At 38.7% G+C, this 13,033-nt stretch overlaps 1 protein-coding gene across 1 annotated transcript; it reads right to left on the bottom strand.

Annotated features, from left to right (window-relative positions):
- Positions 1 to 9,877: 9,877 nt before the first annotated feature.
- Positions 9,878 to 12,793, bottom strand: LOC108264188 (carbohydrate sulfotransferase 1). Its single transcript, XM_017465522.3, has 2 exons — positions 12,569 to 12,793; positions 9,878 to 11,602 (listed from the first exon to the last, which is right to left on the bottom strand). The coding sequence occupies exon 2, from the start codon at positions 11,554 to 11,556 to the stop codon at positions 10,288 to 10,290; it is 1,269 nt and encodes a 422-aa protein (XP_017321011.1). The 5' UTR covers positions 11,557 to 11,602; positions 12,569 to 12,793; the 3' UTR covers positions 9,878 to 10,287.
- Positions 12,794 to 13,033: the final 240 nt, after the last annotated feature.

The raw sequence follows: 13,033 nt of genomic DNA, 5'->3' as shown, positions 1-13,033 counted from the left end.
GCATGATAACAATGATGGTAGTATTAGCATGAAAGTTTAAAAAAGTTTAGAAAAGACTAAAGTGCTGCTGCATCTCTTTATATAGAGATGAAATGAAGGCTAAATCCCACTGTACTGCTATTGACAGGTAGGCCTTGTGGGTAAAGTGTAAATAGACCAACATGTCAGTGAAAGAAGTATAATATTTTTGGCTCTTTTGTTTAATTGGGTTCTTGTTGTGTACTTTTAGGACTTGCAAAATACTGATGATGTTTTAGGTTGCATTTGTGCAGAAATATCGAAAAATTCTTTCAACAACAACAACAAACTTTCAAGCACCACCGTATATCTGCCCAAAGAAATAGTCTGTACAGTCAAAAGTCAGCATGATTGCTTCAAAGAAAAGCCCACTGCTGAGCTTTAGACTGAATCACTGGTCAAAGGTCACCCAAGATAAGAGTTATGTTGACAGTTTCCAGAAATGAAAGCTCTTTGGATGTTTTGAGAGAGGAATGATCAGAGAGAGGTCAGAGATGTGAGTCAGAGAGGGCCTGTCATTCTGGAAAAGGTTCAGCGCGTTGCGGTTTTCCCCCAGCAGTCACTAATGTGTACAGCTTCGAGGAAGGAGAACGGCCTCGGCAATGACATGTCACGTCAGCCTTCCTTCAAACATAATGACCACTGGAAGACAGACGGAAACCAACACGTGTTGTTCTACCAGACAGACTACAATCATCTCGGTACTCGGTGTTCACAAAGTGGAAACATCCCAAACCTTTCTCCAAGCTCTTAGACCTCATTTTCCAGCCACATTGTACTTCTTATGTAGTTCTTGATTGGATAAACCAGCACATCACATCACATATTATCATATCACCCACACGCCCATCCCACACATTTTTTGAGGTTGCCACATTTGAATAAATGACAGATTTCTGTATAATTTGTATTATATTACAGATGATGTGTTTTCTGTGTGCGTCCCCCATCCCCTTATTTACACACATCCCCCATCAACCTAGTCACCAGGAAAAAAAGAAACGAAACACAAAAGAATAGAAAGAATGAAAAGAGAAGGGGAAAAACTATGAAAAGTGCTAATAATAACTAAAATTAATCCAGTATGGAAATGCATGGATGGATAGATGGATATATAAGTGTTAATATAACATAGGTGTTAGTTTCAAAAACAGGAAACGGTGCTGTGTCTAACAGTTAACGAGCAAGCAATCCACCTAGAGTGACAATCTTTGTGATGACTTATGCGGCTGCTTCATTCATTTTATCAATATTGCAATGATCGATGGTCTTCATGTAATCTCAGATTATTTTTGCTTGCAACTGTAATCTCTGGATTTTTCATTAAGAACAAATGCACATCAGGATTTCTGTAAAGCTGCCTGATTAAAAACACTACACCTTTAGTAATACTTACTGAAAGGTCCCTGTTCAAATTGCTAAAAAATTATGAATTCAAATGTATATATGTGCACTTAATGTGAATATGTTAATCTCTATAAATTATGTATGTTATATATGTGGAATAGCGGGCAGAAAGAAAACTGGAGGAGAAAGACTAAACAGAGGCAGTGCATTGAGATGGAGGTGTGTGTGTGTGTGTGGGGGGGGGGGGGGGGGTTGATGGGCAGTGTGAGCCAGTGATAGATTGAAGAATCTCTGCTTTGCATTTCCTCTCAAAGAGAAAAGCAATAAGTAGTTATGTATCATTCTGTCAACGTATGCTCCTCAGCAGTGTGATGCACTTCATCACCTCACGTTGCCTTGGATACAGACAGACACACTGGGGTGAAGGTCTAAGGGGGGTTCATAATTATTATCAAACCATAAGATCTGTATCCACAAGGGCCAAATACATGGACAGGTGAAATATTCAGCCAGTAATAAATAAACTCGACAGTATGAACTCACACTCTAACATCAACAAGTGTGTCTGCATGAGATACATATAAACCAGAAGTAGAGATGGTGATAGATGTGGAAAAATATAGAGACAAGGTCCAAGAGTTTGCTACCTAGAACTTTTTGTTGTTGTCATTTCATCTATGTAATACACATTAATAAAAAGAACTTTATTTAAAACTGAAACATTCGTTTTCGCTGTGTTCGAACAAACTGTTTATGCCCCTTATTTTTTTTGTGGTAACTAATTATGAGTCAGTCTCCACAGTTCTCGATGTGTTATGCATTGCTACTGATCTCAAGGAAATCGTTTTCTTTCTTAATGTAGCGAACACATTATAAGACGATTAATTTTGTCAGTACGTCCATCGATCCGAGATTTGTTACTGAGATATCTCAAGAACGTGTGGTTAAATTAACAGATGAACCAATTCGATTTTGGAATTGATCCAACCAAAGTCAAGGTCAAATGTCTGAAATAGTCTTTCTTGAATAGCTTCCTTCATGTTTGTTATACGTTATGTGTTACATGTTATGTACACATTCATGTTTAGGAACTCGAGGGCTATTTTTGTGCCTACCATTTTCACCACTGTTCCATCGGTCCATATGTAAGTATGCTGGTAGGAAATTCTTGTTAGAGCAGCATCGCAAAAATAAGTGCTTTTCATAAAGAAATGATTGAAATAGAAAGATCCTACTTTGTGTGGTAAGGGCAAGAGGCAGTGTGTATACTCAGCTTGAGGTTAATTTGGGAAAATCCAATAATCATACTTAATGTCAATGGCGGGGGGAAAAACTAACGGAGACATTACAAAGTAAGGAATAACACATGAATATACAAAAGTGTTATACGGCAGGGAGGTACTACTGTTTATAATATAGTGATTTGCCAATTATTACAATTTTAAATGTATTAATGAATGACACTTTGCACTTCTTAATGGTTTATAGTTTTATTTTGAGACAAGTTAGTTCCTGTTATCGTTTAAAGTATAATAGCAATGATAAACGTCATTTCCTCCCCAGCATCACGTTTTTCTCTCTTGAAGTTAATGAAACAACAATTATAAAGGGTAAACTTCTCTGTAATGAAGACTTTGCTGTGCTGGGAAACTTTACAAAGCAGAGTGACTGTTAAAAAGTGCTGATAACTCAGACTCCTTCCACAGACGTTAAAAAAATATGAAGCATTCTCCATAAAAGTTCCTATGTATGAGCTGTAATTATAAAAATGATTATGTATTAGAAAAACCACAGGACAGAAATCAAATCAAAGCACTGACATGAACATAGGAGCAATGACTGTTGTGCACCAAGAACTACATCGCATAGTTAAGACTTTTTAAAGACTTCTACCGTACTTGGAGCCTTTTGGGTACACTCAGATGTAGGTTTAAGGGTCTTCCCAGATGGAATACCGAAGAACCCTTAAGGGTTTTAGGATTTACTTATACTTCTTCAAGAGGTCCTTTAATAGTTAAGAGTTCTTATCTCAGAAAAGCTTCCCCTGTGGACCAGTTGTGGATCAAACAAAAAAAAAGTACTAGGTTTAACGTTCATTTTAGAAAATGTATTGGTAAACGAGATGGCTAATGGTTGTAATGGTATCATATAGTTGTGGTTAACCAAAATTCTAGGTAATAATATGTAAATAAATCTAAACTGCACTACTAAGATTTTGATTCTTATCACAAACCAGCTCAAAAGCTAATATTAATATAATGGTGGTGTAGAATGGTGTTCTGTGTATTAGCCAAAAGTGTTATCCACTATATATTTTCCATTGCTGGAGCATTTGGCATCCAACCCAAAACTAGAAAAGTGGCTCTAAAATCCTACGGAATTTCGAAAAGGAATGACAACACTTCTGAACTAGTGCAAACCTAATGGAGAAATTTATACTTTTGGTTTGTTTGGTATTTAGATTGATTTGGTTTCACATTGCACATAATTTAAAAAAAAATAAAAAATTGGTTGAGGGGTGTGTAGGGCTGAAAATGTACTTTTTAGTTATTGTTCTGAGATTTTGCAATGGAAAAAAAGGTATTATTTAACATGCTTTGTCTCATTTCTGCAGCACACATCTACAAAAAAAAAATTGCTTTTGAAAATTCACGCCATGTTTGGTTGACTTCCTGCAGCTGAGTTGATTCCGTTTTTTCACAGACTTTACATCAAACTGATCGGAATCACTGCACCAAATTTGAATCTTTTCTGACTTATTTCACATGATATACAGTATATCTATGAGTCCATTCTTTGCTTATATGCCAGGATAAAGAAGACAGCACGCACTGCCTCTATGTTTAATAAAGTGAAATGGTCCGCCATGCAGTTTGGCCTTTAGTGTCTGTCTTCTGGGACCACAGATTCAGACAGATAGGACCTCTGAAATCTCATTGCATCCCTGATTGATATTTACAGTAGGACCTTACCCAAGTGATCAGATTAAGTCACTGCCCTTTGTCTGGGTGTGGATAGAGAGTACTGAGAGTTCCAGCTCTTCAAAGAAACCACACACTGCACCAAAAGTGCTTCCACATCCTGGTAGGAAATATACATTCTTAAGGAAGGCCATATTCTTAGCAGAATCCTGCTCTCCACATTCCAAGCTATAGCCAAGCCCTGGCTAGAAAGACCAAGATATGTATACAATTAGGCTGTTGATAGAAAGTTACAAAAGCAGTGCTGTTTACTTAAGAGCATGAACGAAGCTTTTAAACCAAGGTGGACTATACAACAACACAAATACATGTTTTAAAAAAAAACACTGCATGTAAGCAATGGTATCAGTAATTTTTTACATTCAAATATATTGCACTTACACATGCACACAATCATAATAACATGTCAAAGCTGAGCAAATAAAAAATAGTAAAAGGGGAAATGCAATGATTATGCATGACTTAAGCTTTTCCATATTGTGCATTCTGACTGTGAGCTTAGCGTTACATTGCTTCGTAAAAGAAAATATGGCTTAATATCGCTCCAACCACACTAATACACTCATCTTGCTGTGAATGAACCAAATCCAGTTCCACAGTTGTTTGCTAACTTGGCAAATCCATCCATCCATCCATCCATTTTCTATACCGCTTATCCTTTAGGGTCGCAGGGAACCTGGAGCCTATCCCAGCAAGCATCGTGCACAAGGTGGACAGGGTACCAATCCATCGCAGGGTACACTCACACAAACATTCACACACCCACTCATACACTACAGACACTTTGGACATGCCAATCAGTCTACCATGCATGCCTTTGGACCAGGGAGGAAACTGGAGTACCCAGAGGAAACCCCCGCAGCACGGGAAGAACATGCAGACTCCGCACACACAGGACGGCGGCACCAATCGAACCCCCAGCTCTGGTGGTGCGAGGCAAACGTGCTAACCACTAAGCCACCGTGCGCCCAGCATGGCAAATATATGCTTTAATTTTGTAAAAAAAATAAATAAATAATAATAATAATAATAATAATTCAGACTCCATCCAAATGTACTCATCTGGTAACTCTACATAGTCTTTCATGTGTTCAGTCTGTTTCTAATCACGGCTCTTCTAATGACACTTCCGCTCATTATATTCTAAATCTGCTATTTTTATAAATATATTTCAGCCGGTATTTATTTTCACTGTGTGCAAGAATCCCAGTCATTATTTTAGATCAGGAGAAAATGTGCACTGTTTTACAATTGTAAGTAGTCTGTATTGAATTTGCATTTATGGCATTTGGCAGATGCATTTATATAACTGAGCAGTTGAAGGTTCAGGGCCTTGCTTTAAAGCCTTAGCACTGGCAGATTGGCAGCTCTTGGCAGGATTTGAACTCACAACCTTCTGATCATTAGCTCAATGTCTTAATCACTGAGATCCCTCTGCCTAGTGCCATGCATTACATTCGTGATGGCACATCACGAATTAATAAATGTCTTTTGAAGGAATTTTGATGGAAAACCTGGAGGAAACCCACACAGACACTGGGAGAACATGAAAAACTCCTCAAAAATACATTTTATTCTGTCTTGGAACAATCTGTTCTCTTGGTCATTTTTTTTATTATTATTAACTAAATGTAGTATCTGTCTTTCACACTATAAAAAAGTGACTAAACTAGTTCGTGTCTGGAATTGTATATTTCACTTCACACAAATCTGTCCCACAGAAACACTCTGAGTACACAGCTTTACAACCAAACCAGAGGATCAAAAAGAAGGAAATCACCAGGCCTAAAGGCTGTCTGACTGCAGGTTTATTCCTGAGTGATTTAACGCTGCAGCATCCTGAATCTGTGTGCCTGTTTCTCCTACAGACAGCCAGCAGCATTGCAAATCACCCCCTCTAACCTCCTGGCCATGCTTCAGTGGAACCTCATTTAAGGCAAGACCCTACAGGTGAATAGGGTCAATTAAAAAAAGATATCACACTCAATCTTTTCCAGATGATTGCAGATCTTCTTACGATAATTATTATTGTTGTTATTGTTGTTGTTGTTTTTACTGGAACCTTTTTAATTGTATTTATTTATGGAAAGGAGGCTTTGGGTAATTAATTATACAGAAATTTCCATTTCTGTGAAGGCTCTTTTAAGTTAAAGATATTTACCGAAAAGTATGTATATATATATATATATATATATATATATATATATATATATATATATATATATATATATATATATATATATATATATATAGACACACACACGCACACACACACACACACACATACATATAATATATATATATATATATATATATATATATATATATATATATATATATATATACATATTAAATACCATGCAATTTCATTTTAAAATTAAATAAGTTAAATAAATAAACAAATAAATAAAAATAAAAAGCTGAAAAATTAACAAAGTGACCAATATTGTTGTTTCTACTGTACCTGTAGTGTCTTGCCTTAATCCTTATGTTCTATTTGGGTCAAAATTATCCATTTGAAACTGAATATCTCACTTTTATCATTTTCAAGTCTCATTTATATTAAAAAGATGATGTTCAAGCCATTTTGACTTGACAGAAACAAATCTGTCCCAGGAACACTGGGCACATCGCAAGGCACATCGCAAGGCACCATGCACACACACACACACACACACACACACACACACACACACACACACACACACACACACACACCTAAAATAAGTTTCCCAATTTAGACTCACCATTCCCTCTACTGGCATCTTCTGGGATGTAGGAGGAAACTAAAGGAAACCCAAATGGACACATGGAGAACATGTGAAACTCCACAGAGACACTAACTCAAGCTCAGGGTTGAATTGAGGACCCTGGGGTTGTGAGGAAGCTGTAAAGGTTCCTGCTGCACCTCTGGGCCACCCTTTAAACTGAATATGAGATAAGAACAATTTCATGTTGCGATGTGTAGTGAACAGAACAGCAAAAAAAGGCACAACTGTGAAAAATAAAACCACTTTCTAGCATGGCAGGTTAGAGAAATTACCTCCATTGGACCTTATTTGAAAATAAGAGCTATGTAATTTATCTAAAGATAGCAGTAAAACAGCAACGCTGGAAAGGAAACATTAGTGTTTACGTATTAGAGTAGAATTGGCTACTTTGTTGTTAGAGCTTAGTAAGAGCAGGGATTAAAAGGTCTTTATTTAGGGCACATGAGGCAAGTCTGCCACCAGAAGTGTGAAATAATCATTTTGTCTGGCAGCTCAGTTACTGTGCAGGTACTGACTATGATGACTCATATGTATTAAAATGTGGGCAGCCTGATTTCAAGTAGGCTTTTGAAATTCCAACAGCGTGTGAAAACCTTTTCTTTATCCATTATGGTAGGATGCAACACAAATATCCTATCACTTCTATGCCCTGGGAAACAGTACATTGTGAATTTACAAGCAGCTCATGCCCTCATAGATAGCTCATATAGGCAGCAGACGGTGACCTTTCAGATAAGGTCAGTCTTCTAAATAAACCTCTATCGAGAGTCCTGATAATCACTACTACAGCAAAAATGGACAGTGAGGAAGTCCAGATCCTACACTGGACAGGTTGCCATACAATACAGTGCACTTGAGATTAATTTTTCAGTGACAGATGGTCAGGATAGTGAATGGAAAGGCTAAAAAAGATTTTACTACCTAACAGTACCCCAGCATTGCAGTAATTACTAGATGACAACCACAGACAGTCTACTCGGAGCTGTTTACGTTGTCGGACTCGGAATTATGCGTTTCTATACAGAAAAATGAATCTCTGAGATGATGTTGTTGACAACTGAAAAAGACATAATTACAACATTAAATCTCAATTTTTATGCTCTTGCTAACTACTGAAGAACCAGATTATTGAATAATAAAAGAATCAGGTAACAATAACAGGAATTGGTAATGTGTTGCTGCAAACCTAAACAACAACTCCAACTCAATGCTAGCTACATTCAAATGTACTGTATGTCTTTAGTTTGTTTTCAGATTAATCTTGCATTACTAAGACATAATAATAATAATAATAGTAAATTATATAAATCATTACACAGAAATATGAGGAAATAATGACTTTACTACATTTTACTGCTCAAGCCGCCACCATTTTGAGTGTTTCCACATGATGTTGGCGAAGTCAGGTGGTACAAGTCGGCGCCCTCAGAAAATTCCTAGCTTACAAGTTGTAATTACAAGTTCTACGGAGATGTGAAAGCTTCTTACAAGTCAGACTCTCATAATTATGGTAATTACGACATGGCATAGGGCGCACGGTGGCTTAGTAGTTAGCACGTCTGCCTCACACCTCCAGGGGCGGGGGTTCAATTCCCACCGTGGCCCTGTGTGTGCGGAGTTTACATGTTCATCCCGTGCTGTGGGGGTTTCCTCTTTACTCCGGTTTCCTCCCCCAGTCCAAAGACAAGCATGGTAGGCTGATTGGCATATCCAAAGTGTCCGTAGTGTGTGAATGTGTATTCACATGCTATGTGTGATTGTGCCATGGGATGGATTGGCCTTGTGCCCGATGCTTCCTGGGATAGGCTCCAAGTTTCCCCGTGACCCTGAAGAAGGATAAGCGGTATAGAAGATGGATGGATGACACTTAGTCTTTACGAATGATGAAGTCTTTTACATTACGTTACACTTTTACATGCTCCATTGTATTCCACGTGGGCCTTCTCAATCACTCCTGACGATGTATTATTGTAGTAGCAAATAAACTTGCACATGAAATCATGACACAACTGGGTTAATAACAAATCAGCCCCAGTTTCTACTACATACTATTTGGTGTATTTGTACTTATGACCATTAGTGGTGCTGTTGTTCTTGGATAAAGAAAAATAATCAATAATAGTTTAAGCAAATTTAAGCAAATAAGAGAAAATGAATGCCAAAGATTGAGCCTTATTTGATGTATTTTTCCTCAAAAGAGAGGAAGGACTTAGCCCTTAGCTAGTATATTTATCCCAGACAGCTAATACTGATAATAAAATATTTGTCATCATTACAGTTAGTATCAGCAATCAATAAAAAAGCTATGCTGAAAATATTCTCTTCAAAGAATATCCAAACACAGCTAGATGGCATGTTACTCATAGCACTGACACCTTCTGAAAGAGAAATGGTGTACCACAGGCATGCATCCAACACCCCTGTGACTGTGGGATAAGAGCATGCGGGATTCCAGCCATGACAGCTAGGCAGATCAAAGCGTTCTGCTCCCGCTCTCTGCATCTCAATGGGCTGCACGCTGCCATCGACACTGCAGGCTCACATCCTCATGTTACATTTGCATGTTGTTTTTGTTTTTTGGGTTTTTTAACTTTCCTAGACTTTCTGATCCGTCGGTCCTACTGGAAGCCATGAAACCTCTTGCACTTCGTCACTAAACTCAATTAATTTAGCCATGTGTCCCAAGTCCATGCTATTGCGCCTTTGTGGCACAATGTCCACCTTTTACAGACATCAGAGAAGCAGAAATGCACCATGATATTAAAGGTGAACTGCAACATTCATAATTTATTGTACATACAGTGTGTCATCTCTGCCACATTGAGTCATCATCATTCTTTTCAGGGGATCGATGAGAAAAATATGACGAGAATGACTGTGAATATATGGCGACATTCACTTAAAGCAATAGCCAGGCATAAAAGGACGAGCAATGTCACTTTTTTTTTGTTGTTGTTTTTGATGATTTCAGTGAAGAGAACTTCATTCGTATGCATCAGTAGACTTGCACTCTGCATTATTTTGTGTGCTACTGTTTATAGATGGAAAAAAAATCGATGTATACAATTTTAGTGCAATTTTGAACATGTGATGACGGACACTATAGCCTTAACACAAATCATAAGGCAACATTTATAAATATATCAAAAATAGTCATTCACAACTCTCTATTATAAAAAAGGTACAAAAACTTTGTCCGCCACAAGCGAGATGGACATATTTTTCAGTTCCTCGGCAGACTTGACACTTTTATAGCCCAGCCTGTGCAATATCTTTTGGCACACAGATTGTGTGTAGTCTACCATGTCAAAGGACAGTTTGAGTCTCCAGCTCTCAGCGTTAGCTGCCGAATCTCTCACTGTTCCATACTTGTGTTTGGTCAAGAGCTCATTGCTCCCCCTGGTGTTTGCCTGAATCCAGTCCACGACATTTTTGTCCATTGATAACCCAAGGTAGTCATAGATATCCTTGGTTTTCTGGAGAGGGTTCCTTGCTAAGTCCTCATATCGCACCAACATGTATTTCCCCTTTAGCCAATAAGGGTGGCTGAGTCCTGTAGAAACTGAGCTCAAGAAGTCCTCACACACTACTGTTAACTGAGTCAAATCTAGGTTGTAGGGTTTCCTTCCGGTTGCCCTCCAGATCCTCCACAGACGGTACGTGTCCCGAAAGGTCTCGATACGAGAGGCGAGGATTCCTCTTGGGTCTCTGACCAGCTGAACGACCTTCAGGTTGAGCCGTGGATCCTCCACAAGTGCCCGCAAATCCCCTATTTCAGGTACACGAACGATCTTTATGGCAACATGGCGCTTATCCCGGCAAGACTCGGCGGCAAGTGTCATGTTTAGAGTCGCACACTTTTTCACACAGTCACCCTCCTCAACATTTGTGTCACCAGGACTGAAGGCGTCACAGACGGGCTGAGAGCAGAGCGCTCGGCTGGCCCCGCGACGGAACAGCTTGTCCGTGGTGTGGTTGGTTGGTGGTGGCTTGATGTAGTTCTCCAGAAAGTGCAAGTCACATCCATAGAGGCTTCGCAGCAAGTCCCGGCTGGCTCCCAGCATCACTCGCCTGTCGGCCGCATTCCGGCTGTGGGAGAGACGAGGAATCAGAGCTGTCTGGACATGGTAAAGCGGCTCGAACAGGTAGAAGATATCTGAGTGCTGATTCAGCAGCTGCCCCACGAATGATGATCCACTGCGGGTTGTCGCTAACACCAGGACGTGGGTCTTTCGTGATGTGTTGAAACTAAAGTAAGTATATTCGTCGCATCCACGCTCGAAAAGGCTGTCTGTTTCCTGGCCACTCAGGCTGCAGTTCTGTTGGATTGGCACGTGGCAGAGCTGGAAAGACTTGGATGTGAAGGTCCGGATGGCCGTGTACTGGATGGCAATGGAGGCCAAGGCTAGCAGTATCACAGCCTTCCAAGAACATTGCATGGCTGGGAAACTTCATCCAGGCTCTGCAGACGGGATCTAGTCCTGTCTGGAGTGCAGAGAAGGAAACATTTAATTACTGCCACACAGGGATATGACCGCGAGCAACACAGAGCGAGCATTCATGCCTTCCAGTGACCACAGAGGAGGAGGAACAAGTCAACACACCGTTTTCCTTTCAGAAAGGCACTCATGTGAACAGTGCTGTTCAATCTGGGGTAAAACATTCACATGGAAGGACACACTGTTAAAGATTTCACCATGTTTTGTTTTTACGTGACACAAAAATCTGAACTGTATGCACACATAATATCATCACAAATTATATATATATATATATATATATATATATATATATATATATATATATATATATATATATATATATATATATATAGATAGATAGATAGATAGATAGATAGATAGATAGATAGATATGTACACACACACATACATAAATACAATAAAAAAAACAATAACATGAAAACAATAAGATGTTTTCAGGTAGCATCTATTTTAAGAAACATGAAAATTAACAATAAATATTGTTAACAATTAACAATAAAGAATTAGTTTGTTTAAAAAGCACACTGCATGTTGAGAGATTTCCAAATTGCCTTAATACATCCATGTTAGTTAATCATTTTTTCTTTTCTTTTCTTTTTTTTTTTTAAAGGAAATACGAGTAATGGTTAAATATAGTTTGTTTTATATCTATACTGGAATAAATACATGACAAATATTACCATGCACAAAGCATTTAAGTATGTCGTATGTTAAAAAAATTTTAAAAATAAAATAATAATAATAATAATAATACAAATTCTACCCACTCACTTCGGTATAGTTTAGAGCTTATAGTTTACAGTTTATGGCTTAGAAGCTCAAATGAAAGCATATACACTACATAAGATCAACAATGCGACAGTGAATCACATCCAGCTGTGGGTTTGATATGAATGAACAACAAACCAGATGTGATTGTTTTTTTTTGTTGTTTTTTTCTTCTCCTCACCTCCGAGCTGGTGTTAAAGCCGTCACGAACCGCAGGCTGCAACAACGGCAGCATCAGTGAAAGTGTGTGATAGTCAGCTGGAAAAGAAGGACCGATGCCAGCGATGTAGATCCATAGAGTGCAAAAAAAAACCCTGAAAGTGTCTAAATACTGAGATATAACAGCACCGGGCTGGAGAGAGGACGGAGGAACAGCTGATATCTCTGCCTGAATGGGAATGAGATAATGCGCGTGGGTTGCTGGCAATAAAAATATATATAAAAAAAAAAAAAAAAAAAAAAAAAAAAAAAACGGGGAGACGCGCACGCGCTGAGCGACACACACACACACACACGCGCGCGCGCGCGCGCGCACAGAGAGAGAGAGAGAGAGAGAGAGAGAGAGAGAGAGAGAGCGAGAAAGAAAGACAGATGATGATGATGATGATGATGATAAAGGACGAATAGGCCAGTCCTACTCTCTCTC

Source organism: Ictalurus punctatus, chromosome 4 (assembly GCF_001660625.3).
Source record: "Ictalurus punctatus breed USDA103 chromosome 4, Coco_2.0, whole genome shotgun sequence".
Classification (NCBI taxonomy): domain Eukaryota; kingdom Metazoa; phylum Chordata; class Actinopteri; order Siluriformes; family Ictaluridae; genus Ictalurus; species Ictalurus punctatus.
This window is presented reverse-complemented; position numbering and strand designations above follow the sequence as displayed.